The sequence below is a fragment of the Lates calcarifer genome, linkage group LG8, assembly GCF_001640805.2.
Source record: "Lates calcarifer isolate ASB-BC8 linkage group LG8, TLL_Latcal_v3, whole genome shotgun sequence".
Lineage (NCBI taxonomy): Eukaryota > Metazoa > Chordata > Actinopteri > Centropomidae > Lates > Lates calcarifer.
In genome coordinates this window covers 14,751,503-14,778,343 of record NC_066840.1, presented here as the reverse complement: position 1 = coordinate 14,778,343, position 26,841 = coordinate 14,751,503, and the positions used below count along the sequence as shown (strand labels likewise).

Genomic DNA, 26,841 nt, shown 5'->3' with positions numbered 1-26,841 from the left:
ATTTACACATCGTTTAGTCTCAACGCTGTTTATTCACAGGGTAACATTTAGATTTTGCACACTTGCTACCATGAAAACCTCTAAATAACCACTGACTCAGCTTTCCCTTATGAGTATCCACTCGTAAACTCTTAGATTTGTATTATAATACCAATACTAATCAATTTTCATTAGGCCAGAACATGTAAAATAGTTCAGAGGGACAAATTTCAAAGTGTCAAACAATCATCGAGGCACATTCAGTTGAAATTTAAACATTTAAAGAGAGGGCAGAATTACTGCATGTAAGTGTGTTCATTCTGTATATTCAGTATTCTACTACAGGAGAATTGCTACAGAATAAGTGAAGCCGAACACATTAAGGGTGAATCCCAAAAGTTATTCACTCCTCCTCCCTCACTTCCACTGCTGTCCTACCAGGGAATGTAGGCTCGGACAATTAAAGCCATTATTCATTTCTGACAACTTTTAATTACCCCAATGGGAAATGCCGAGGAAAGTCTATGAAATGTGTGAAGGAGAAATCATAAGGCAGGACAAGACAGGCACAGTGCTGAGAGTAAGTTTGTCCTTACAATAAAATGAAGCACCTTTGTTCATCATTTAGAGATTTCAGTCAGTTTGTACAGCTGCCACTTTTGACATTTCTGGGTCAGCTGCCTCATTTAGGAATTTTCCAAATCAAAGACGTTACTGCACTGCTAAAGGAGATGAAGAAACAAGGCAAAGTGAAGGCAATTTGGCACTGTAGATCTCCTTCTTCATCAAATACACCGTTTACATCAAAACTGATACAAGTAAAAGCTCATATTTGAAGTTATAAAATGGCACCATCTGATTCTAGTTTTAAAATTTGTGCAGGCATGTGCTGCTGCGTGAGCAACTGATGGTTTTGTCCTGGAAATAAAACACCAGACAGCAACTAAAATTAACTTGATAAAAATTCAAAGCACAACAGGTTTCCCTTATTTGTGTTTTGAGTTGATATAGCACACAGTGGCTGCGGGATGTCATTGAGCTCTTTCAAACATTTTCATACATCTCCTGAATCATCTCCTCTTCTTACAACAAGAAAGTCTGTGATCGTTTATATACCCAAATGTATAAATAAAAGACCAAGATAAAACAGTACAAACCTAAACTGTAAAATGCCTTATAATTTTTACAAAATGTAGCACAATACCACAAGTATCAGATCAGGTTTAAGGTTCTACGTAGACAACGGTCACACATTAACACGAAGTGTGTTGGTTTGATGAACGAGGGCCGATGTCACCGCTGGTGTTTACTCTGTGTGTACGAGTTACTGTATTTATGTACTTATGGGGATTCACATGTCTTCAACACAGACAACCAGGGTGTTTGCTGATATAAAAATATATATATAAAAATATTAGGCAAACTGAGGAGGATGGTTTCATTTGAGAGGTGGCACACCAAGTGACACTTGTGTGACTGTGTTTTTAAGTAAGGGCAAACAGGGAAGCACCTTGTTGAGACTGCTTTATATAGAGTCATTTTGGTCATTTGATTACATATTTGTGCCTAATTAATTTTCAAAAATCTTGTATGTGCTTTATCCTATCAGGGAAGTGTTTATTTCTGAAAAAGAACATAAATTAATAATTAAAATCTGATTAAATGACTGAAATAAAGACCATAAATTTCTACAATAAAATTGTAAGACTTAAAAGACCGGAAGACACCCTGGAAATATTTCAAAGTGATGATGTTACCACTTAAAGGAACCTTGAGTTTAGATCTGCAACAACTAGACAATTAAATGATTAGCTGATTGATACAAAATCCATTCAGCCACTGATTATCTATATCACTTATCCTTAAGAGTCACCAGGGGGCTGGAGCCAATCCCAGCTGACACTGGGCGAGATAATCAAGTAATCATTTTGATATATTTGAGAAGAAAAATTCTCTGATGCCACCTTCTTATTTTAGTGTTTGAAGAGGCCATCTTTGGGAAATGGTAATGGATATTTTTCAACATTTCACCTTTTTATACACAAAACAATTAATCGATTAATTGAGGCAATAATTGCTAATTGCAGCCCCACTTGATTTAGGTTGAAGGCAGAATTAGAGTCAGGATATTAGGTTGAAGTTTAGGTGTGTGTGTATAAGTACAGAAATACAATAGTGTTTCTGTGTGTGTTAGCTGAGAGGAGGAGGAGGAGGAGGCGGCTGCGGTGGCAGGGAGGGCTCCATGTCCGCCTTGCTGCGTTTGGCTGGCAGCGTGTGGTCATGAGCTTTGCGAATGTGCCGGTACAGGTCGCCCGACTGTGTGTAGCTCCGGTAGCAGTAGCGGCACTCATAAGGGCGCTCGCGTGTATGCACGATGGCGTGCCGCCTCAGTGTGTACGTGCACGAGAAAGTCTTCCCGCAGACGCCGCACGTGGGGACATCCTCCACAAAGTTTCCCATTGAGTCCTGGAAGTCCTGGAAGTAGGCAGGAGGGTCTGAATGCTGCTGGGCTGCGGACGGAGGAATGAGGGACGCGGTGAAGGAGGAGGCTTCCTGGGAGGAGGGGCCGGCGCCGGAGGAGGAGGAGGAGGGGGAGAGAGGAAAGGAGTAGTCATTTGAATGGGAGGTCATCTGCAGGAGGCCTTGTGGGTGGGAGTGGAGAAACTGGGGGCTGTTCAGCTCATCTTCCTGGATGTCATCTTCAAACTCATCGTCCACTTCCATCACTGGTTCCCATCTCTCTGTTCTCCTCCTTCTCCTCCTCCAGCTCTTCGTCAGAAATAACAATGGCCTCCACTTTGACTTTCACATTCTCTCCTTCACTGTTGTCTGTTCTCACTCTCCCCACATTTCTAGTGGCGGATGAAGTCCCCGTATCCCCCTCGAGTCCTTTAAGGGTTTGTGTCTGAGGAGCACCGTGAAAGTCAGAGCTTTGGTGCTGGAGTGACACAGTGTTCTGGATTCGGATTTGGGGAGGATTTGCACGCTGAATCTGTGAGTGTGTGGGGTGGGTTTGTAAGCGTGAGGTGGGCGCTGATGCTTGGATTAACATAATCATCTGCTGTCCTCCGCCTGATGTACCTCTGTTGTCTGTCTCTGAAGGTTTCCTGACAGAGTCGCTGTCACGAGACAGTTGTGGGATGTCCTGATGTGGGCTGGGGGAGAGGCTGGGTTCTGAAAGAGCCACCACTGACCGACCACCGGCCTGACTCACCAGGACCAGGGAGGATGAAGACGAGGAGGAGGGCTGCTGGTTGCTGCTGAGGCTGACAACAGAGAGAAAGAAGGGAAGACAGAAACAGTTTTTTAGTAACAACAGATAGTAAGAATTCCCATTAGTGCGTGGAGCAGAATGTAAAGGAATCCAACTAATTTTTTTTAGTTAAATAGGCCATAAATCTTTTTTATGATGGATGTGCTTTGGAAATCACATGTTGCACGGTAGCAGGTTCTCAGCGCACATGTATTCTCAGTTGCTTTTCTGCTCACAACAGGTGTAAAGAGTGGTTATCTGCTGCAGCCTTTCTGTCAACTCCAACCAGTCAGGTGATTCTCCTCTGACCTCTCTCATCAACAAGGTGTTTCCGTCCACAGAGCTGCCACTCACTGGATGTTTTTTGTTTTTCACACCATTCTGAGTAAACTCTAGAGACTATAGTGCATGAAGATCCCAGGAGATCAGTTCTCAAACCAGCCCATCTGGCATCAAGAATCATGTCTGAGTCAAAGTCACTGAGATCACGTGATTGGCTGTTTGGATAATTGCATAAATAAGCAGGTGTACAGGTGCCCTGTGAGTGTATTTGTTTATGTAAACTCTATCCAAATACTTGGTCACACTATGTATATTTGCCCTGTGCATTTTCTAGAAACACCAACTGCATTCCACTTAATATTCTTGGCATATTTGACCCTATGTTTTTAAAAAAATTCATAATTAGCGTTCCTTTTAACTTCTATTCTGCTTTGAGTTCAAAACAAGTTTTATGGATGGATGAGACAGGCTGAAAACAAAAACCAAAGAATAACCTCAACCTCATATTTAGTGTACAGCATAAAGTAAACTGTTTTGTGATTGTTATGTTTATGTTTTTATATTTACCAGGTTAAAATTGTCTAGAAATTTACAACAGACCCATACCTGTATGTCTCTGTGGTGCTGCAAGGGCTACAGAGTGCTGACCCCTCCCCCTGACCTCCAGTCCCCAAACTGGTGTGACCTCCAGAGGCTGGGACAGACTGGCCAGCAATGAGGCCCTGCACCAGCTCTCCACCTGGGGGCAGAGGAGGGGCGTCCATGCCTGGCTGGGTGGTATCAGCAAGGTCAGGGCTCAGAGGAGTGTGAACTCGTGCCTCTGATGACCCCCCACCAGTCCTCCGCTCAGACTTCACAGACTCCAACTGCCTCCTCTCTGCCACTACGGACACTGGTGAGAGTGCCGCTGCCATGGCAACTGGATTCAAGTGATCTCCTGCCATGGCCATCACAGGCTCAGCTCCACCGTCACCCCCTCCTTCTCTTCCCGTCTCTACTGCCCTCCTCACACCGGCGATCTCTTCACAGCGAGTGCTGTCTGCCTCAGCGAGAGGCCCTCGTCTTTGTAGTCGTCTCTTGCACACTCTCACCACCTCGTTCATATGCAGAAAGCTTGCAGCCGCCAATATGTCCTCCACAGGTGGAGACTCCTCCAGCTGCAGCACACCTTCATAGACAAAGTCCAAGAGCAAGCCAAATGCAGCAGCTGTGACAATGTCACTGTCGAGTGTGACAGAGCTGTTGGTGCCGTTTCCACTGCCACCCCCCGGGGAATCTGAGTAAAACATGTGGAAGAAAGGCGAGCATGAGGCCAAAACAGCCCGGTGAGCCAGGAAACGGGATGAGCCCACCAGGACGGTGCAGTCACAGAGGAAGCCCCGCTGGCGTTGGGAACGCAAAGCTGATAGTAGTTGCTGGGAATGCTGGGGGAACTCCATCACCTGAGCAACAGAGAGGATAAAAATGAGAGAGAGACAATGCTGCTGTCACTTAAATAAATCACTACAGACAGCTCTGCAGGCAGCTGCATTAAGTATGCTGAAAAATATGATCTGGTAGCTCTGTTGTGATTTCTTTGGGTAATAATGGCTTACACAAATTCAACATTCAGTCATCTCTCTTGTGGAAATATCCATAAAGGTCCATCTAAATTACAAAGAAAACATTCCACTATCATTTAAGATGTATAACCAGGTGGACAGTTTGGGATATATTTGTTTTTTCTTAGAGGAAATAAGAAACAGTCCTGTTGAAAAATGCATGATGTGAAAATCAAATTCTTTTCATGCTGTTCAGTTTATGGCAGAAAACTCACCATGGATGTCTTCATAAGAGAAATCATGAAATTACTCAAGTAAAGAGCAAGTACCTCAAATTTGTACTTGAGTACAGAACTTGAGTAAAGTAGCTTATATGGGTGTAAAAGTGAATTTCTACTGTTTTTCTGTTTTGGGAGACCTAGCCCTTTAAGTTAGCAGAATAAATAAAGAAAAGATATAAACACAAGTTGTAAAATAAACATTTCTGGGTAACATTTAAAAAAAATAGCAGGATACTCACGGAAAGTGTGATTTATGTGTCTCTTTAAACGCTCTTTATTGACAGTTGCCTTTTCTGAGAATTGCCATCCTCTAACGTATCGAACGGTACGTTTCCATGGTGATCTGCTCGAATTCCACAGTCCACTAGCAGGGTTTTCGTCTAGGACCTCTTCATGTCTTCGGATGTAACGCTACGTAAAAACAACACAGCCAACGGCCAACAGGTGAGGAGGAAACATGGCAAACAACATTAAATGTATTATAGAAATATTACCCAAATGCCAAGGCTGTCCAACAGGAAACCAGGCAGCTCTAGATCAACTATGCTAACACCAGTTAGCTAAGTTAGCTCAATCTGTGTGCAAAATCATAGCACCGGGAACTCCACTGGCTGCAGTTCTCTGTTGGCATCTGTCTGCATGAGTTGTAAGTTACCCTGAAACAGAAAGCATCAGTTCCAGTCTGGGGTACCTCATACTTCCAAGGATGTGATGATTATTTTCCTCCCAGCAGCTGCTGGCTGGTTGTGAGAGTGTTTTCCTCCTCCCAGACAAAAATGCAGCTTTTTCCTCTGTGGTGGCAGGTTACCGCAGCTCCACTCCACCCGCCACACTGCCACCTACAAGCGGATAACGAGAACAGACAGGAAGTGGGAGCAAACTGTACTGTTTGTTGACAGCAGCTTATTGACCACAGGTGCGAGCTTGTGTAACGTTTCGCTAAATTGAACTCACCATATCATATGGAACAATATCCAACAGCTTCAGATCATGATTTGAATGACTGATCTACCTGCGTTTAAATGGACAGTGACAGAGGAGGAAGAGGAGGCAGAGGAAGGAGAAGAAATCGTGGTGGAGAGGTGAGAGAATACAGTCCTGTGTGAACTTTGATTGAGCCCCTTCTCTTTAATAACGACAGATTTCTGACTCATGACATGTCTGTGACTGACTATCAAGGCAGGCGGTATGAATTGTTGGGCATGGTAAGGTCTAGGTCCTATTTTTAAACTATAGCTATTATTAGAGCTGAATTTGAGAGTGTGTCTGTCTGTCATCCCCTTCCAGGACAGAGATGTCCGCCTGTCTAAATCCCTGTCTTATGCTCTTCGCCATGGGGCCAACCAAATGGGTCTTAAAATGGGTACAGGTGAGCTGCTCGCAGTCTGGTCCAGGTATCACTGGTGTCCCCTCACTGATACTGTATAGACCTCTTTATTTTTCCATTTTAGTATGTGTTAGCATTTTAGCTGATCATTTCCTTTGATCACCGCTGCTTTGAGTACATTTTCAGTCTGGTTAAAACAGACAAACAGACAAAGTTTATTTGTCAAGGTATTTGTTTGGTTCTATGTCTTAGTCACTGGGTTTTAATCCAAAAGACAGAACCATTCAGATTATGAGCCACAGTCAAAGTACCATAGTCAACTTACATTGACCATGTGACATGATTTTTGATCTTCAGATAAATTGTTACAATCAGTTGTAAGTCTAGAAATGGCAGTGATTTTTTCTCTCTGCTTCATTAATAACACCAACAACTGTATTCTTAGTTTCACAAAATGCTTGCAGACTGTAAACATATCCCTGTGCAGTGCAAGGAGGTGAGTCCAAGAGGGAGAAAAATCTATTGGTGGAAATGTGACCAACAGCTCTCATCTTCACAGATGGCTTCTTGTTTGTGGAAGAACTCCTGGCTCACCCGCAGTTCCGCTCATACTCCTTGGAAGACGTCAAGAGAGTCGTGGATACAAATGACAAGCAGCGCTTCAAGCTCCATTCCCACCCAGAAGATGGACGCCTGCAGATTCGAGCCAATCAAGGCCATTCAGTGCAGGTATGCAGAGCAGTATATTTCAGATGAAGTGCCTGTATTCCCGAAAAGAGACTAGTGGACACCTGTGAATGGCAGTAAGACGGGGGTTTTTCTGAGCAGATAAGAATGCCAGGATGTGCTCAGTGTTTCATTTGTATTGTATATTTAATTCTCACCAAATGAGAACAAGTTTTTCTCTCTGTGTTGTTTAAAAGTCACGTCTTAATTTTGTTCCTCGTCATTTCTGCAGTCACACATAGGGATATAAAACCAAACAGTAAAATGCAAAGATTTCAGAGGCTTAGTTTGTGTATATATGTGCAGTATGTGTGGGAGAATGTGTGTATGAAAGCCACCTGAAACACACCAAAAGTAGATCTTCAAATTTGATTTGATGTTTGTAATTTTCTCACATTTTCTTTTACTAATCTGGTCCAAAAAAACAACAGTGTATCCCCACCCTCATTACTGCGTTAACAATAGTTTTATTGCTGTGGTCAGGTAAGGGATTTGGACCTGAAACCGGTCCTGGCTGGTTCTACAGACTGCCCTGCTGAGGCTGTTCATGGCTCCTACCTCCGCAATTGGAGCTCCATCCAGCAGCAGGGTCTGAGCCGCATGAAGAGGACACACATCCACCTGGCATCAGGCCTTCCAGGGGAGGATGGCGTCATCAGTGGTAAGCTGTGTGTGTGTGTGTGTGTGTGTGTGTGTGTGTGTGTGTGACACAGAGAAAGAGAACATCAAAGTACATAGGTCCTAAAGTTATTAGTTATTATTTCATTTTCTCACCAGGCATGAGGAAAGACTGTGATCTTGCTGTGTTTATTGATGTGCCCAAAGCCCTTACAGGTAAGCTTAGCCACCACCGACTGCTGCTCATTACACTCAATTCAGTCTACACGTTTAGGCAAGAGTCTCTCTTGTTTTGTGTGTATTTGACTGTACAGATGGTATTGAGTTCTTCTGGTCAGAGAACGGTGTGTTGCTGACTGCAGGCGACGCAGAGGGAAAACTTCTCCCTAAATACTTCAGCCGAGCCTTACGACTGAGACCTACAAGTAAGAAAAACTATCACATGAATTCAATTTAGTTTTTGTTGGGGGGCCAACATTTGCTTGTCCACTGAGGTCACTCTTGTCTTGTGTTTCAGGGAGCATCCTACCACTGCAGTAGCAGCAGGGGATTCTGATCTGTCATTGGTTGCAGGAAGGCTCACCTGACAGTGCCTGCATCCCATGGTTGGTCGATGCTCATCCTAGTTCCCTTGGTAACACTTCCCTTGGTATCACCTACTGAGGTGATTTTGGTCCATTAAGAATTTATCCTAAATTGGAAAACTTTTCATTTCTCTGTCATTATTGAAAGGATCAGAATGACTTTAGGGAAGCATCCTTTATTTTTATATGACAATTGAACCAGCTTATGCTGGCAAGTGACACTTTTTATTTATAAGTATAGAAGCTTTGTTTTCTCTTTTTCATTGTTAGTGCTAAATAAACTATAGCGCACTACCAGGCAGTTGAAAATATAGCACTGCTTACAGACACTCTGGCAACAACCAGCCAGGCCTTTAAACAGAGAAACATTTGAAGATGTACATATGTGGTTAATCACGTGACTAAGCATGGGAAAGCAGAGGATGCAGACACTGTGGTTTTAGTTAACGGACTGCCTTAACAGTTTCTTGTAAGATATGGACACACACAGCATGTGAGAGGAGATAATTGGTTAGAAGCTTCCTGAGTAACAAACAACAGACGTTACTACCATATGTCTCGACCACAAGGAGTGAAAACAACAGAGAAGATGAAAAGTGAATTGCTGTATTTATTTTAATAAATGTTTATTTATTCATAATGTGTATGTGGTAAACATTTCATACTGGCATGAATTTTATGCTCTCATTGACTCTAATCATAATGTGGGTGCTGCTGTAATGTGCCACCAATTTCTAACAAAAGTCTAAGTGACGATAACACTGCAGCTCTGGAAAAAGTAAGGCTTTGCATCGTGAATAATAGTGATTACAACTCTGGATACAAGGAGATGAAAATGAAAAGTAGCTGCTGGCTTATCCAAGTGTTAATTTTACATTTCCATGAGTGTGATTTGGTCCTGCTGCTGCTGAACCAGATGACCTGCAGTTTGACCCAGCAGCAGTCCATCCTGAACGAAAGTGGAAGTCAGCACGAGGACCGCTGGAGTCTGTCTGAACATGTGAAGTCCTCCATCCTCTGATGTAGCTCACAAATAACAGTGTGTGTAGAACAAAGGCTAGATAAGAACTTGAATGGATAAGGTGGGTTTACACATTTACACATGACCAGAATATGTTATTTTGACCCTTTGTTATGCTATTCTGATCTTCTGTGGTTGCCTGAACGCATGTAACATCCTATTCCACATGGTTTCCACTGTTGAGACACTCAGGAGATCTGATGTAGGCATCTTATTGTGTTTGTGTGTTTTAGTCTTAGAGAGCTTCGTGGCCGCCGGTCAGCTTGTGGAAGAGTTCCTCGTTGAGCGTGTCGCTCTTCTCACGACTGCGCGTCGACATGAAAATGTAGCCTCCAATAAACTCGTGAACGATTTTGCAGTCAGCGGTTACGCAGCTGAAGGCAATGTTGACATTGCCCTCAAACTCAATGGCCATCTGGAGGGGTCAGAAACACACAGACAAAGAGAGGAAGTAAATTATTTTAAGATAAATGCATAATATTAAGGATGAAAAAATCTACCAGTGAAACTGCGCACAGCAGCACAATACAATGTGGGTGTTAATTAGGGGTTCCTTTAAAAGTTCAACTCTTCCCCATAAGAACCATAACTCTCCTGATTTTATGGGTAGTGTTAATGAGGTCACTTCCCTTTCTCCCATTTCAGAGGTTTTACTGCCTGGATGGCATGAGGCATCTTTTGTGTGTAGCAGAAGTCATGGCTGGTTTGCAGATTTCAAAAGTCTATTATTATGTCAGATTGACTGGTTTTGACCTTGTGTGTGTTATCACAAGCGGCACAGTGACGAGATTTTGTATATCCCATTATCAGTAGAAACACTGACACTTCTCTTTAGCTAATTCAGCAATATACATACATCATGCAAACAGTCCTTCCTGACAGAAGGCTGATTACAGTATGAGTCTGACCTGTTTTATGTCCCAGTTGACGTTCCATTGCTTCATGTTGTTGTAGCGCCAGGTCTTGACCACATCACCCACCCCGAGGTCGATACGGATCAGGCGGTTGGGGGCGATGCCCAAAACCTCGTCTTTTCGGCTTCCCTTGAACCTGTTGGTCAGAAACGTCTTATTAACCCGGTTACAATAAAATGATCTTTGACAGTTCTAGCTTACTGTGATGCTGAGTGGCATTCAGTGAATTCTGAAAAGCTTTAAATTAACCTGACAACGACGTATGAGAGGCCAAAGTCGGGAAGGGCCTGCCAGATCTGCAGGAAGCGCATCACTGCCTCAGTCAGTGAGAACTGAGCGACATTCTGGTATGCGTCCAGGATACGAGGGGTCAGCTGGAGGGACAGGCACAGGGTAAAGATCAGATTATATGTTTGCTGCCTTGAGCACGAGATGTGTAGAGGTTTCAGCTGCACTTTACTGCTGTCCAATAACATGATCAAGTTAATTTCCGATGGTAATTCTGCAGATTGTTAAATGTTACACACAGTTAAAAGGCTCAGTAAATGAGAGACTGGTGTGATCCAGCATCCTGTGCTCTGCTGTAGATGAAACTATGAGACATGACATCTACTGGTTTTATCTTTTTTGTGTGTCCATCTCTTCTGCGCCTCCTGTACCTGTTTGGCTTTGTACTTCTTATGGTAGCGTGGCGATACCAGACTGTGGGTATTGATGCTCTCATCGCTGGCAGCTGCGTTGCCATGGGAACCGGAGTTGGTCTTCTGCATTGCGAGGAAGGAGTGGATGCTCTGTATTTCACTCTGGTAACTGCTGTCTGCGAGGCTCTTGCCTTTGGAGGCCAGCCGACACGCAGCCATCCACTGTGCGTACTGCTGCTCCTGGAGGGCGAGAGACAAAGACACAGTGCAGGTAGAAAGAAAGAAAGAGAAAGTGTGTGAGAAGTGGCAGAACTGTGGTCAGAGATGTGAGATAAGGAGACAAAGACAGGTGTTGAAAGAGAGGCGGTGGGATTGACAGGATGTCACATAGAGATATGAAGAGAGACAGGTGTGTGTGAGTGTGAGGCCTCACATTTTCACAGCGCAGATACACCTCGTTCATGCCCTCAGGCGCCGGGATCAGGAGTCTGATAAGGAACTTCTGTGCAGCCATGTTAACGTCAGGAGCCACTTCACATCCTGTGTGCAGGATGAATATCAAAGCAACATTTAACACTGAAATGTGACATCTCTAGGTTAGACACAGAGATGAGGTACAGTGTGAAAAAATAGAAGAGCAATACTGAACACATTTTGAGTGGGCTGTATGGTCCCTGCCTGAGTCCAGTGAGTCACACGTACAGTTAATCTTCTGCCGTCTGCATTAGTGTTGATATTCTTTTTTAAATTAATGTTTAATTTAAGCTCAGACATAAGTTTTTAGAAACAAAGAAGAAGAAGAAGGCACCCTGAAGTGGCTCACAGCACTGATCTAGGATTAGCAGCAACCCAATTAACTTTTCAACAGGCTGAGGAGAATAACAGAGCAGCTGTTTGACTTTTTGCCATAAATGGAAAGCTCTCTCTCTCTCTCTGTGTGTGTGTGTGTGGAGTGTGTGTGTGTGCTGAGGTTTCTTGCGAGCTTTGCTTTATACTTTATGTGGTAATATCTAAGCAGTGATCTTACACAGATCTGAATAAACAAGTTGCTAAACTATGCCTGTTTCTTCATTGGTCACTAATTCACACATACTTAATGTTCTGTTAATAACTGAGTGACATGTTCAGTACCTTTGAGGTTTATCTGTTGAATGGGCTCTCCGATGCTCTCCTCTTTGCTCTTGAAATAAGAGATTGAAGTATCCTGGAACTTAAACCAGTACTGTTTGTATCCCTTCAGTGTGAGCCTCTTTGGCCTGAAACATACAGTCACACGGCTCAGTTCCACCATAACACTTGATGTTTATGTACCTGAGAGGACTGAGCAGTTGGAAAATGAATCTCACCTGAATATCTTCAGATAGTCATTGAGTTCTGGCGCAGTCATGTTTTCCTGAGTGAAAGATGAACATTTAAGTGAAACTGAACTGAGAGTTTCAGTTCTGAGGTAAGAGAGTGAAATGGACCCTTAAATGATGTAATTGCAGCTGATGTTTAAACACGTATGAATGATGATCCTGTTTGTATTGACCTCAACCTCATGTCTACTGTCAATTACTTCAGCCAGGATAAGGTTAAACAGCAGAGACAAGCCTAACAGTAGATGACAGATGAGTAAATCCAACATGTCTGACCAGCATCTCGGACGCAGAACTGCTCTCTCCCTCCATCTTGACTTCCAGGGACTGCAGGGCTGACTCCAGGTCGTCCATGGCAGCACTGGAGCTCAGCAGCTGAGGCTCTGACTGAGACACCTTACTGATGTGGTACTACGGGAGTTTGAATAAAAGAGAGGAGAGTGACACACTTTCAACCATGTACTCGATGTTTAAAGGAGAAAATAACTCAAACTGTTTGTTGTTGCTACCTGGTTCATCTAAATAATAAAATGTACTGTAAAAAGTCTTCAGGTCCATTCCCTAAATCCACCGAGAGGGAGCCTGATTCAGATTTTATGTATGTATATTCTTTTAGTTTTACCTTTAACATTATCACAATTATAATATGTATTATTCAAATTAGACAGACAGATGTTTTATTATTCTTCTTTTAATGTCCTGCTTGATCCAGCTTTTATAGTTGTGTTGATTATATATTTTCCTGTATTTATTTATTAAATGATATAGTTAACTTTAAGTGCCATTTATTGACGAAATGTGAAGACAGACTCAGCTTAACATTGACTAGTGTCTACATTAGAAGTCTTTGATCATATTTGTATATAAATAGTGAAACTTATGAATTCCTGTAGTACATGATATTTAATGTTCCCTTCCTATAGAGTATTTTTAACATCATCTCTCCATTCCTGTTGACACACATATTTGCCCTTCAGCAGTAGTGTTTTCTACCTGCAGAGCTCCAAACAGCATCATCTCCTCCTCGGTGCAGTCGATGTCCTCCAGCAGGATGGCCCAGCGAGCCTGTTCATACAGCTGGGTCAGACGCACAACATCATACTGCAGAGCCAGGCAGGGAGAGAAATGAGAGGGTGGAGGTCAAAGTATGGATGTACTGTCAAACACAAAAACATACACATACTGTATCTGTTAACACAACATGTGCACACACACACACACACACACACACACCTTGGGTTCTATGTCGTAGAAGGCAAAGTATTTGAAGCGAAGCCAGAGTTTGTCATTTTCTTGGATGCCCTGCTGCATAAGACAACGAGATGAGTCCAACCACCTGAGAAAAAAAGAGAGTAATTGTAGGTTTATATGTAAAATAAATGTAGATATATATTCAATGTTTTTGCCAACACAAACATGCACCCACAGGTGGAGGAAAACTACCACAAAGCCTGAGAGCTGTCGTATGATTGTCCTGATGTTTTAACATAAATCACTAAGAGATTACATTTAAATAACACATGTTCACAGCATAGGGTAGCATAGGGTTAATCAACATTTGTTTTATTGAAGTGTCTCATTGTCATGTTTTTTAATACACTGTGTTTTATGTTTGCCTTTGCACAGTGGACCTAATTTCCCTGAGGGAGTCATCCCAAGGGATCAATAAAGTCTAGTCTAAGTCTATGTCTCTCTAATGGTTTCAAGTTCAAGTTTTTAAAGCAGATTTGAACTTGAGAAAGACACAGCGATAAAGACAAAGAAAAGGGTGAAAAAAAGGAAAAAGGTCATTTTCTTTAAGAGAATTTGTGTGGTTTAACTTAAACTGTGATCCAATGACAAGACAGCAGATACATGTTTGACCTTGAGACGTCTCAGTTAGGAAGCAGCTGCTTCTGATAACTGAGTTACAGCATAAGCCACACTTTCTATAAGATAAGTTTGATTAAATGCCATAAACCCATGAGTGCACAGGTACGAACAGAATGTTGTGTCTAATCACCCAGTTTCAATTACCAAGTGCTTGGGAGGTGGATACAACAGCAATAGGAGCATCTTTGTAAACAGGAGATGTCTAATTAGCTAAACAACATGCACCTAGGTGAGCTCTCACTTAGGAGATAATTGTACAAAAAGTATAACATGTAGCTCTCACTGTGAGTGACAGCAGGGGAAGTTAACATGATGTATTACACATGTGAGCAGTGTTTAAATAAAGGCAAAATGAGGAGTTTTTTGACATGTCACAGTTGGAAAAGCACAGGCATAAATAATAAAATTAACAGTGGCTACTTTAACTGCTTCAGTTTCAGGGTCGTCTTATTGTATTGGCTGGCTCACTGTCATGTTTTACTGGTACAAATGAAAACAACAGAGCCCTCATTAATGTTATGAATCTGTGTTTTTCTAATAATTCAAGTCAATACTAGTGTGAAAAACCACAGGTAGTGAATGAGAGTCCGACAATGGCAGTGAATGGGGGTTTGACATCTGTAAATAAAGGAAGGTTGGAACTGTGACTCCTGTGGATTAGATTTTGACATGCTGATAGAAAGGAGTCTTACAGGAGCACTTTTTTATGTGTATGAACAGTACATGTATGTTTATGTGTATAGGCATACCTGCCGTTGATGTGGGCCTTGTCCACCACACTGGCTGGGCGGTACTGCTTGGCTATGACCTCTGGGGCGGGTGGAGGCTGAGTAACTGACAGCATCTTGTAGATTGCCTCCATCTGAGGTGAGTCAGCAAAGTGAGCTGGCATGCCGTTATACAGGCAGGGCCGGGACACTGCAAAGGAAGAGGGAGTAGGAGGGTGACGGTTAAATTTTCCAGGGAGTTAACTTTGCAGACTTCAGGAAAAAAAGTCTGACCTCTGTAATAAATGGCTCAGTCTCTGCTTGAAAACACAGTGGTTGCTTAAGACAACACTCATGGATGACTGTCAGATGATATCTGCCATTAGGTGTATTTTAAACACCATGATTGAATATTCTCCACTGTGCCTCAGATTTACCTTTTGAATCATTTACAGATAGATAATGTAATACTCTCTGTGTATATAAAGTATTTTGAGGACAACCGATCTCAGACTTTATTACCCCAAATACCTAAGTCATTTCTCAGAGGCAAAACTGACCCTAGAAAAGCAAGTTTCTTCTTCAGTGATTATTGTCACCACCTCATTTGTTATGGCTATGCTGGAAAAACTGCAAGGACATTCTCACATGTTCTGTATTGATGGTGCAGCAAAACGAGGAATTCCTTAAAGGAAAATTAACAAATGAAGTGGTGAAACTGGCCATTTCAAAATCTTTGATGTTGGTATTTTTTGAAAACTGGATTTTCCATCTTTTCCATCCACTAAATGTAAAGATTTCAAGCCTTTAAACATTTTTGCTAAGAGATGCCGCTCTTAATACGTGTGCATGTTGGGCCTGGAGAGTGAATGAAGTGCGGTGAGTGTACCCGAGGAGAGGGGCACCTCGGTCAGGTCGTAGATCTCCACTGTCGAGTCTTTATCTTTCTTCTTCTTCTTCTCCTCTAGGGGCCGAAGGAGGGAGAGCTCCTCGGGGTGACGGATGTCTGCAGAGGTAAAAGAGAGGAAATGGATGTAAAAGAAATTTGCTTGTTTAACAGACAGAGTGCCTCTCAGCTGTAATATATGAGATGAAATATTAAATAAATATGAGATATGAAATAAACATGTAGATCGGAGACAGGAGTGGAATGGTGCACTGACCAACTGCACATCTATTGAACCTATTAGCCACAACCATAAACAGACTCTGTGGCGCAACGGTAGCGCGTCTGACTCCAGATCAGAAAGTTGCGTGTTCAAATCACGTCAGGGTCAAATGTTCTACAAACCCTTGTCTTTCAAATGTTCCTCCTTATGTTTCTAAACAACTATCCATACACTATCCAACACTCTGTGGTACCGACCCAAAGACTTATTATACAGTGGTTATTGGAGCCTATGGCAGAGTAAGAAACTGACAATGTCAGAATTGCTCCTCTGCACAGACTGGTGTCATTTGCAAAATATACATGGTGTATCTAATTCTACTCAGTTTTCAAATAGACATGCCCAACTTTATACTGGCACAATGCTTTACTCTGTGTAGTTACTGAATAATACAGGTAGTATAAATACATGTAAAGTTTATACAGGTTTCACACGAGCTGATCCAGTTAACATAACTGACTCTGTGGCGCAACGGTAGCGCGTCTGACTCCAGATCAGAAGGTTGCGTGTTCAAATCACGTCAGGGTCAAATATTCTGCTTGGTTGTGAGCTGCAAATTCTGTTTATTTTAAGTCTAGGAATTATGTATGTGAAGTCTACACTGTGTAGTGAGTGAATACTGTAGTAGTGGACATATCTTTACTATATTTTCAAATACACCCCCCGTCATTTTAGAGCACAATGCTGTACTCTCGAAAAAACAGTGGCTGCTCTTCAGCGTTGTTAAGGTCTGAGCTGATTCATGGACCTGTTGAAGGTACTTTATCCAGCTTTGTGGCACAACAGTAGCATGTCTGACTCCAGGTCAGAAGTTTGTGTTTTCAAATCACATCAGGGTCAAACCTGACTGCTTTTCAGTGTATAGAAAATCCCTGTCTTTAACCCCTATCTCCAGCACTCATACTCTCAGCTGATGTGTTGACCAGTTGCTGTTTTGACACAGACTCTGTGGCGCAACGGTAGCGCGTCTGACTCCAGATCAGAAGGTTGCGTGTTCAAATCACGTCAGGGTCAAATATTCTGTTTGGCCATGAGCTGCCAACTCAAAATGTTTAAATCAACAGTGACTGAGGTTTTAAATGATTATACATTGATTAGCCATAACATTACAACAATTGATGTCAGTAACATCCAAAAGAATATCAGGACCCAAGCTTTCTCAGCGGAACGTTTTATTGTAACGAAATGATCTGCGTTATTTACTTCACCTGTCAGTGGTTTTAATCTTGTGGCTGTGTAATTATTAAATAATACAAGTAGTGTAAATACATTTACAAATTTTTCAAGTACACAAAGTTTATACAGGTTCTCATGAGCTGATCCAAATTGTGTAGCAGACTCTGTGGCGCAACGGTAGCGCGTCTGACTCCAGATCAGAAGGTTGCGTGTTCAAATCACGTCAGGGTCAAATATTGTAAGTGTATGTGGAAGGTGATAATGAATGTTGTGAAGATGTTGCTTTGCATATGAGGTTAACACACACATCCATCACTTCTTATTGATCAGTTTTTGAATTTCGATCAAAGATTTAGTTGACAGCACAACTACAAAAATTATTTTTAGTTAGAGTATATTTAGTTAATGACAGATAATAACAGTGGAGACCAGAAATATGTTACAAACCTTTATGTTACAAACTGATTTTTATCACTTAATGATAACTGATGTAAAATATGATTGGTTATTACTCCTAATTACTGTATCTCAGTTAGCACTTCACATGTATGGGGGAGGCACATAATCACCAGGTGGAACAGTCTTTGTTCTGTAAGGCTGCTGCTGCCAGTAATGAGCTTCCTGTTAGACTGAAAACCCTGGAATACACGGTTTATAAATCCACTGTGAACAACAGGCTAATGGAATTACTCACTCGCTAAAGGAATCAATGTTTTTTTGTTTTTAAGTATTGTTAAGGGATTCTGTTTTATCTGCTCTCCAGTAGAAGTGCTTCCTTTGTTTTGCCCACAAAGGGATTTAACAGAGGTTTATCTCCATGTGTCTGTTCTTCCTTTTCATGTTTGAACTACCTGCTGCATGCTAAATTTGATACAAATCAGAGCTTTCTTAATCTGTATCTCTGCTCCCCCTAAGCTGCTTTTCTACTGACGGATTTTATTATTTCCCCTTTGCCTGCTGCTTCTCAAAACCTTTCCAGTCTGCTGTCACCTCCTGGGGATTTCTGGTGAGGAATTGAGACCAAGAAGTGCCAAAATTAGACTAAATGAAAGCATGAAGCAGATGGCGAAGGTCTTGTTTTCTGGCAATGCTGTGTATGTGTGTGTATGTGTTGTTACATCCAATTAGACTGCAACATATTAATGAGACACTTTTACACATCTCAAAGAATAATTAGGTTGTGAACAGTTATTACGGCCTGAGTATTTCAAATCAGCAAGACGACTGAGAAAGAGATGTAAGAAAAGGAAGTGAAGGAATGAAACTCAGTTAACCCATTGTTTGATTTGAAAAATAGAGTTAGATCATTTTTTAAAATCATAAATTAAAGTTTTAAGTAATGGTTTAGAGAAACTATACCTTGTGTTATTTGTTTTTCTGGCAGTTTTGATGCCTTAAGGATGGAGAGAGGCAAAAAGAAAGAAAAGAAAAACTCACTGAGCATTCTGCAGATGCCTATCACGGTCTGGAAGACGGGGTTAGAGAAGCAGGCCCGGAGCCTCAGGGTGATGCCGTTGGGCAGACCCAGCTTCAGGGGCTTGTGCTGGGGCATGAAGACCAGCCGGGCGTCGGCGTGGATGCCGTATTTCTCCAGAGTCCAGGCTGTCCGCAGCAGCCACCGCTGCTTCTGCTCCCACCACAGAGCATGGTCTGACCAATCACGCTTGATCTCTGCAGATGAGATCGACAAATGCATTCATTTCAAGCACTGATGTGTGAAACCTGTAGTTAACGTCTGTTAAAAACTAAAGCCACTTGGTGAATCTTCTCTTTCCAGATGTTTTTCCACCTCAACAACTAAAAAGTGGCTCCTGAATCACTGGAAATGTAAGCATAAATTATTCTATTGACCATTAAAGTGGCAACTGGAAAAAAGTCACTAATTTACGCCCTTCCACCAGTGGTAGGCTTTTCGTCAGTTTAATAATTGAGTTCAGAGACCCTGTAGTGCATCTACTTTCTGGGAGTCATATAGATAATATCCATTGCATACAGTTCAATCTAATGCAATCCAACCCAAAACAACAGTTCTGCCATTAATTCTGCTTTTATGTTCTATATAAATGTTCTGTTTCTGTTGATACAGTCAGAGAGCTGGTAATTTTACTTCATGTTTATTAAGGCAGTAATGGGTGTTGTTCTAGTGGATTACATTATATCCAAAAACAGTCAACACAGCAGAAAATTTATAAGCTTCATAACAGGAGAAGGATGGATTTAACTTTAATTGGATTACACTATAATGTGATTATTTTTTCTGTAATCAGTAAGGGATCAATGTATTACAGTACAGTTACAAATCTCAGTAACATAATTTCGTAACGTATTAATCGTATTAACGTATTTTCTGCCTGAGTCTGGGGGGCTGACAGCTACTTTTTCTGTTGAGTAATTAGTAAAGTAATTTAACTACCCTTCAATAAGTAATATTCAATTACTCACTGACATTTAACTAATAAGTATTTCATTACATTTTGTTTTACACGACGAACCTGGGTATGATCGATAGTAACATTACCGTAAACAATTTACCACCAGCAGTGGTTTCAGACCAACAGTTGTTATTGGTCGAGTAAAAGTGACGTAGCAGACTCTGTGGCGCAACGGTAGCGCGTCTGACTCCAGATCAGAAGGTTGCGTGTTCAAATCACGTCAGGGTCAAATGTTTATGCGTCTCACCGAACTTTTAATCGACCATGTTTAGATTAATACTTTATAGATTTCTGTCGAACTCATCAAACTCTGGAGAAATTTTCACCTTAAGAATTGGAAAGAAACTGCAGTACTACAGCAGCTGCTTTAAATAAAGCACACATTGACATATAGATGATACCAATAGATACAATATATAATTAGAAAAGCAGGTATTATTAGAAAGTTTTATTTGTCCTGTGTTAATAATAGAGTGTATGATATGGATGGCGGGAAGACAGGATAGATATAGAGATGTTTGGTTAAGGCACATGCTTAAAATACTCTGGCTTCTGCTCGCTATAAAAAGTTATAAATGTACCCTTTAAAAAAAAAGAAAGAAAGAAAAGCATTTTTACTCTGGGCAAATATAGGAGTATATACAGTATGTGGTAACACTTTATATGAATATGCATAACAAGTGCATGACTAATGATTATTTAATGCATGTAGGATGAATCATTAATTCCTTTTGCTGGGTTTCATGTGATCACTTAATGCTTATTGGATCATCAGTTAATAAATGTCGACACCCAGTAACTTCATTCATTAACTGAAATGCCACCTAATTAACTGGGATCATAGAGAAGAATGTCCCAGGCCTATGCATTTGGTCAGCCTCTGAGAAACAGAAATATGCTGTTTTATGAGTTTCTGTGTCACATACAAACTAGGGGGTAAAATATTTGTTTAATTTTTTTAAAATAAGGGGAGTAAGGGAAGACTGCACTAAAACCAAAAACACAGAGTAGGGGCCTGTTGACAAATTAGGGGGCAACATCTTATCTTACATGTGGTACTGTATGTCAACACATTTTAATGACATGAGAAAGAAAAACTGGGTTTTCATGTTGTGTCAGAAATCTGATTGTGACTTGTCAACACTACCAGAGATCATTTCATAATGTTGAGCAAAAGAGTAAAATAAATTCATGCATTAGATCAGAGTGCTATCTCTACAATACACATGAATTCTTGCATGTACATGCAAATTATGTAGCTATGTTTAGCCCGTACACTGCGAGTGAGAGAAAGATACACAAACTGAGGCAGACAGACTTTGACCTACGTGTCTTTTCCACTAGCTTGAGGATGACCCCTCCGACGTGGAGGTCAGAGGTCACGCTGAGGGTGACAGGTGGGGTGTCGGGCCCCAGGTCCTCCACCGTGACTGACAGGTCCCACGCCGCCATACTGGGAGAAAGAGAGGAAGAAAAAGAGGGAGAGAAATAAAGGAGACAGGTCTGACAGAGCAGAGGAGACAGATACCAGGAGAGGAGAAGGAAGCAGGAGTGAGATGATAGATTTAGTAACGCTGTCAAACTGATAACAAGTTGTTACGAAAGGCTGCTCAGCAAAGGCTCTTTAAGTGATCTATTCTGTGTGACAAATACAATTTTCTCTGTTTTTGTCTAGCTAGGAAATATGTGACAGCTCAGACAAAGCAGTCAAGGACAAAAAGAAGATGAACAAGACTGATAATTAGTCATAATTAATTCGTTTTTTTCCACCACACTGATTAAACTGCCAGCACCGTCTCTTCAGGTCTGACATGACAAATGTTCAGATGTTTCTTGTTGGCAAATTGAGTGTTTTAGCCATTATTATTTAAGAGTCTTATATATGTCAGGAGAGAAAAATTATGCTCTTTGATATCAACACATTGTTAAAATGCCTGAAGAAAACATTTTAAAACAAGATCATAACATTACATGCCTGAAATATGAAAGACTATTCCAGTTCTACTACATATTAATGTTTTCTGCATGGTTTCATGTCAGTGCATAAAAATGCCTGACACGTACATTTATTATTCATTTTCAGGAAGCATATAACTGCTGTAAAAAGATGAGTTACATTTGCTGTAACTGTACAAGCTACATTTAGAATAGACATGAGACAGAACTTTGATTTGATCATTTAAAACCTGCTTCAGATTTCCAGGATATTTATGATATTAAATAAGACAAAGAGAGGATAGACAACCTGCCGTACGCCAGTTCAATATCACATGATGCTGAGTAACATGAACCACACACACACACACACACACACACACACACACACACACACACACACACACACACACACACACCCAGAGTAGATGGGTGACTTTATTCTGACATGTCCAATTTGAGGAGCACTTCCTGTTTCTGCCTTGAGCTATCACCATGGACGCATACTTCCGCTTTCTGACCCACCCCATCATCCAGTGCCAATACAGTCACATAATGAACGTGTGCCCATCGTAATAACATTATATTTAAGGACTAAAATCTGTGTTTTTGTCCCATGTAACTTTATTTTGAAAGACTAGTATCACAAACAAAAGCCATGGCAGTGAATAGATGACATGGCTGCACTGACCTTCATGTCTCTCTGAGGCCTAAATTGTCTTTATCTGTCTAAATATCATTCTAATCTGTGACCAGTCAACCTCTTACATTATATTCTATAAGGTGATCTGACCATAATAAATGATCCCAGATCAGCATTTTTAATACAGAAGCCTAACACACACCCTGTCTTAACTTTCTCTCTGTCCCTGTGCTTTCTCTCAGTCGCTCATGTTGTCTCACACACACACACACATATATATACACACTTTGAAAGACAATACCGTCAGTCTCCTCTGTCCAAGGTTTTAAGAAGTGGAAACTGGGGGGACGCCTGTGCCTCTGTCAGATCTCTGAAGAAGTTTCTCAGGGTTTCAGTTAAAAGTTTGTGCCGCAGTTTTTGTCTCTCTCGGGTTGGGCGGGTTGTGGTCTGTGCAGCTCTGTCTTTGCTGCTTGTGTCACTTCTGTCAAGTAAGGCTTGTTCCTTTTTTTTGTCAGTTTCCGCCAGGCGGAAATGTGAAAAGGGCTCACTTTTTGACTGACAGTCAGTGTGAGTTACACATATTAGGCAATGGGTGTGTGAATGTGTAAAGCATATTGTATATGGGAGAATCGATAGATAGAGATATTAAATGGACAGACAACATGCATTATCACTCTCCTCCATTTGTCTCCCTTTTTTCCACCATTGCAAGCATACATACAACTTGTGGTATATTAGAGATAATATTTTTGTTTTTGCAAGAGCAAAGCACAGCAATGTGTAGTTTTAAGGTGTGTGTTGTTGACTATACTGTAGTTTTTATAGTTTTTATCCTTTTGGTAGCAGATCTCATGGTTTTGTTTACGTATAAATTGTGATGAGGAGTAAAGACTGATGAGGCAATAGCTTAAAATTGTGGGCCACTTGCCAACTTAATAATTTGCTAAAACTGAAAGGGGGTTTCATGTACTGCTATAAAGCCTGATAATAATTAAGTTTAAATAAAACAATCATTGTCTTAAATAAAACAATCATTGTCTGTGCAGCAAATGCAGATTTATTTTTTTTATAATGTCATCACAGATTAACCTTGAGTTTACTAGCAACTGGGGCAAAGTAATCCTACTACCAAACCGACACGGACAAATTTCAATGGTACTCAGTTGTACAATCCGCTAGGGGGCGACAAAATTTATATTGTGGTCCATAAATTATGTTGCCTTCAGGGGCTTTTTCAAAATAGTCGATGCAGGGTGGGTTAAATACGCTGAAACACAATCAAACAGTATGAGGAGAAACCTATATTACTCTATTACAGTACATAATCATATGTCACACATTTAACAGACTGTATTTTTATGTAATTATGTCTAAAAAGCAAAAACTTATATATTGCCAGTTTTTAACTTTCCCGTGAAGTCCCGCCTCCTTCGCGACAAATATATTATACTTTTCCTTGCAACTGACATTTCAAGACACATCACTAATTCACATAACTGCCAAGAAATATTTTCTCCGTGGTACAGGAACTGTGTTTATCGATTTTTGGTCGTTAAAGTCGTAATTCCTATTTTTCCGTCGTTCTTGAAGGAGGCCTTAGCTTTCAGTCGTTGGCTTCGGCTCACCCATGTCTACTCAGTCAGGGTGGTTTACCTTTGGTGTGAAACTGAAAAACAAGAAGAGCGACACTGGTCATATTGTGGCATAGCGTTTTCACTGATAATAATATTAACCCGCAAATACCGGCACTAGGCATCACATCAGCACTTATTATTATTTTATGAGGGAGTTAATCGTTTAGCTACAGTCAACTGGCACCCCTAGTAAATGGTACATTCCACACGTTAACGTCCAAAACAAAAATGGCACACGTGCGGTGATTGTTTGACGTTTATAGAACTGTGAGGCGTGCTCTTGCTGAAAACGAAACCTAATCACAGAGTGGCCGACATTTATCTCTAGGAGGCTCCAGTAACACGAACCGTTAGCCCCCCTGGTGTCCCACAGGCATGGCACTACAAATAGCAGCTCTACGTTCATATGTCAGGGCCCTCCCTTGCACCACCGGCCCTCTGTCCCGTGTCCGCGCAGACTTCCAAAGAGCCGGTGTCAAGTTCAAACACATATTAGCTCCTGGAAGCCCCCAGCTGGGAGGGAAGCCAGCAACAAGTCCTCTCCGCCGCGGCCATATTAGCGCTGCCCTCCGAGCTGAGAAGTTTTCAACAACAGCACTTTGTAAGTCCAGTCAGGGGAGCGGTTCCTCTTCCCCCCCGGGGAGGAGAGGCTGGCTGGGTAAGGTCGTCTTCGGTGCAGCCCTCGGAGTGAGCACAGTCACGCTGGTCCAGTCTCTCCACACCGGAACCGTGGCCGCCATGGCCCTCAAAGTTAACCTGAACTCCGCTGAGGGAGACTGGAAGGAGACCAAGGGTGAGGCTGTGCAACCAAACACCAGAAGTTTTACATTTAATGCTAACAGAGAGTGCTGTCACATGGCCAAAACACCTGTCCTACTGTCACTGGTTGACACCTGTCAGGTGTCTCAGGACTAAAATTAGCAGCCCGTGCTTTTAAAATGGACGATGATGATACAAACATTTATCACATCAAAAGTTAGTCCATACAAACATGTGAGACCTGGAAGAGTAGAATGAGCTCTACCAGAGCCCAAAGTTATTTCTTTAAACCATTTTATTTTTTCACAGATTGAAAGCCAAAACATATAATTTCAAGAAAATTTGTGACTTTGAAAAGCTGTAAATAGCATGTTTTACTGAGTAAATGAGTTTTGCAATATATCAGCAATATAATCAGCTGTTTAAGTGATTTATTGATTTAACACTTCTGCCCCCTAAATTACTTTTTTGATAGAATCTTATGAAGAATAATGCAAAAGGAAGGAAAGCAAGCAATTTGTTGAGTGATATTCTATAAATCTTTGCTGTCATATGTTCATACTTATCTGTACTTGAACAAGCAGGAACTTAAGCACAAAAAGTCCGTAAAGTACTTTTAAGCTACTTTAATCTAATGCTGCACTGCAGACTTAAGTTTTCTGTAGGTATTTTGCTGTTCATTAGATGTTGATGCACAAGTTATTTTGTCCTATTCTTCCTCAGGTATTTCTGAAGTGTGGTATGCCAAATGTACCATGTTTCTCTGATAGTGAATAAATATAAATACATAGTAATACAAGTTTGTTCTTTCTCCATCATCTCCTTTCAGACTTCTTGCTGTCTCTGTCGGTGAAAGACAGGCGTCAGTACTACAGGACGTCTGGCTCTGTGCCACTGAACGATATCCCAGTGTGGACTCCCACTGCAGGTCAGACACCCAGCATCAGTCAAAGTCACTGTCAAGATCAGTTAGAGTCAGTAGATGTACTGTTGACACTGGAAATACGTAGACACGTATACTAGTGTTATCAGGCATTTGGACTTATCACAAAATTGCAGAGCAGTTCCAAATTATGAGCAACATTATATGAGCACAAGCACCTTATATGCAAAATGTAACAAAATTTTCTATGCATATAAAAAGGCTCAGGTATATCGATTAGGTACATTGTATCATGGTTTGTTTGTCCAATAACACCAATTAAAATTCAGATGTTATGGAACAATTTAGTTTCCTCCATGTATTACACACAGTTTAGCATTTTATACCAAAATCAACAGTGAACCAATGTTGTTCTACTTTTTTTTTTTTTTTTTTTTTAACTTTTTCAACTAATTCCTGTAGTCAGAATTATATACAAACATTTTCTTGAAAAAGTGCAAAACATCAGCGATAAAATAAACTCACTGGACCTCAGTGTGCAGCTGTTCCCTCTCAAAACAGACAAATGAAGTAGGTTTATGTCTCAGATTTGTACCTGAATCTGTAAAATAGGCTCTGAAATCCATTTGAAATGGATGTCCAGACTCAGTGTATATGCAGTGTAAAGTCTCTTCATTTTAGTTGACAATAGCATACAGCAGCAATGCACAATACTTCAGAGCTGTCATAATATTACCATCCAAACTGTGATGTCAGCTACTGTCATGTGAATGTTAGTTTGCATAAATTTGGCCACAGCATTTCTTCTTTAACACTGCAGACCTATAAACCACAGACTGTCTGGTTGATAAGAAGAAGTTAGATAAGCATGTTTTCTACTGTAAGTTTATATATTTCTTGTGTGATTGTAATTGTTGTGTAATTCCTATATTTACCAGGTTTAAAAAAAAACTGTTGCAGAGACTGATTGTATTATATATTTATGTGTCATTATCAGGAAGTTCTGAGCCAAGCCGCTATCAGAGGAATGACAAGTTGGACCAGAAGATTTCCCTCTACAGTGGCGACATCACCAAGCTGGAGATTGATGCTATTGTTAATGCAGG

At 41.2% G+C, this 26,841-nt stretch overlaps 4 protein-coding genes and 5 non-coding genes across 13 annotated transcripts in view; 7 read left to right on the top strand and 2 right to left on the bottom strand.

Annotated features, from left to right (window-relative positions):
• Nucleotides 1-12: 12 nt before the first annotated feature.
• On the bottom strand, nucleotides 13-5,720 carry LOC108872564 (zinc finger and BTB domain-containing protein 3-like). Its single transcript, XM_018660324.2, is given in 4 exon segments — nucleotides 13-2,709; nucleotides 2,711-3,245; nucleotides 4,121-4,956; nucleotides 5,576-5,720. Coding segments are annotated over 3 exon segments (1,908 nt in total). The 5' UTR covers nucleotides 4,954-4,956; nucleotides 5,576-5,720; the 3' UTR covers nucleotides 13-2,169.
• trpt1 (tRNA phosphotransferase 1) lies at nucleotides 5,694-9,231 on the top strand. 2 transcript variants are annotated; one of them, XM_018660328.2, is made up of 9 exons: nucleotides 5,694-5,780; nucleotides 6,140-6,252; nucleotides 6,367-6,418; nucleotides 6,624-6,705; nucleotides 7,223-7,392; nucleotides 7,873-8,050; nucleotides 8,167-8,223; nucleotides 8,322-8,432; nucleotides 8,525-9,231. In XM_018660328.2, exons 4-9 carry the CDS (start codon nucleotides 6,684-6,686, stop codon nucleotides 8,545-8,547), a joined length of 561 nt encoding a protein of 186 aa, XP_018515844.1. In that variant the 5' UTR covers nucleotides 5,694-5,780; nucleotides 6,140-6,252; nucleotides 6,367-6,418; nucleotides 6,624-6,683; the 3' UTR covers nucleotides 8,548-9,231. The 2 variants fall into 2 exon arrangements, with proteins under 2 accessions (XP_018515844.1, XP_018515841.1); XM_018660325.2 differs by having other exon boundaries at nucleotides 6,140-6,418.
• On the bottom strand, nucleotides 9,184-22,948 carry fermt3b (FERM domain containing kindlin 3b). 3 transcript variants are annotated; one of them, XM_018660322.2, is made up of 15 exons: nucleotides 22,746-22,948; nucleotides 21,210-21,384; nucleotides 18,887-19,120; nucleotides 15,994-16,110; nucleotides 15,147-15,315; nucleotides 13,759-13,861; nucleotides 13,519-13,626; nucleotides 12,802-12,936; nucleotides 12,514-12,560; nucleotides 12,299-12,423; nucleotides 11,601-11,707; nucleotides 11,186-11,407; nucleotides 10,776-10,900; nucleotides 10,521-10,662; nucleotides 9,184-10,027 (listed from the first exon to the last, which is right to left on the bottom strand). In XM_018660322.2, the coding sequence occupies exons 2-15, from the start codon at nucleotides 21,331-21,333 to the stop codon at nucleotides 9,848-9,850; spliced, it is 1,938 nt and encodes a 645-aa protein (XP_018515838.1). In that variant the 5' UTR covers nucleotides 21,334-21,384; nucleotides 22,746-22,948; the 3' UTR covers nucleotides 9,184-9,847. The 3 variants fall into 3 exon arrangements, with proteins under 3 accessions (XP_018515838.1, XP_018515837.1, XP_018515839.1); XM_018660321.2 differs by having other exon boundaries at nucleotides 22,761-22,948; XM_018660323.2 differs by having other exon boundaries at nucleotides 21,210-21,334; nucleotides 22,761-22,948.
• trnaw-cca (transfer RNA tryptophan (anticodon CCA)) lies at nucleotides 16,310-16,381 on the top strand. Its single transcript has one exon. It is a non-coding gene; the product is annotated as a tRNA-Trp (tRNA).
• Nucleotides 16,731-16,802, top strand: trnaw-cca (transfer RNA tryptophan (anticodon CCA)). The gene has a single exon. It is a non-coding gene; the product is annotated as a tRNA-Trp (tRNA).
• Nucleotides 17,216-17,287, top strand: trnaw-cca (transfer RNA tryptophan (anticodon CCA)). Its single transcript has one exon. It is a non-coding gene; the product is annotated as a tRNA-Trp (tRNA).
• trnaw-cca (transfer RNA tryptophan (anticodon CCA)) lies at nucleotides 17,610-17,681 on the top strand. Its single transcript has one exon. It is a non-coding gene; the product is annotated as a tRNA-Trp (tRNA).
• On the top strand, nucleotides 20,039-20,110 carry trnaw-cca (transfer RNA tryptophan (anticodon CCA)). Its single transcript has one exon. It is a non-coding gene; the product is annotated as a tRNA-Trp (tRNA).
• Nucleotides 22,949-24,331: 1,383 nt separating the features above from the next.
• The window catches only part of macrod1 (mono-ADP ribosylhydrolase 1), a 104,985-nt gene continuing 102,475 nt past the window's right edge, over nucleotides 24,332-26,841 (top strand). Inside the window, exons 1-3 of one of the 2 annotated variants that reach the window (XM_018660234.2) lie at nucleotides 24,332-24,886; nucleotides 25,682-25,780; nucleotides 26,733-26,840. In XM_018660234.2, the coding sequence (XP_018515750.1) occupies nucleotides 24,469-24,886; nucleotides 25,682-25,780; nucleotides 26,733-26,840 (625 nt within the window). In that variant the 5' untranslated portion in view covers nucleotides 24,332-24,468. The remainder of the gene's footprint in view (nucleotides 24,887-25,681; nucleotides 25,781-26,732; nucleotide 26,841) is intronic. The other variant, XM_018660235.2, reaches the window with a different exon arrangement.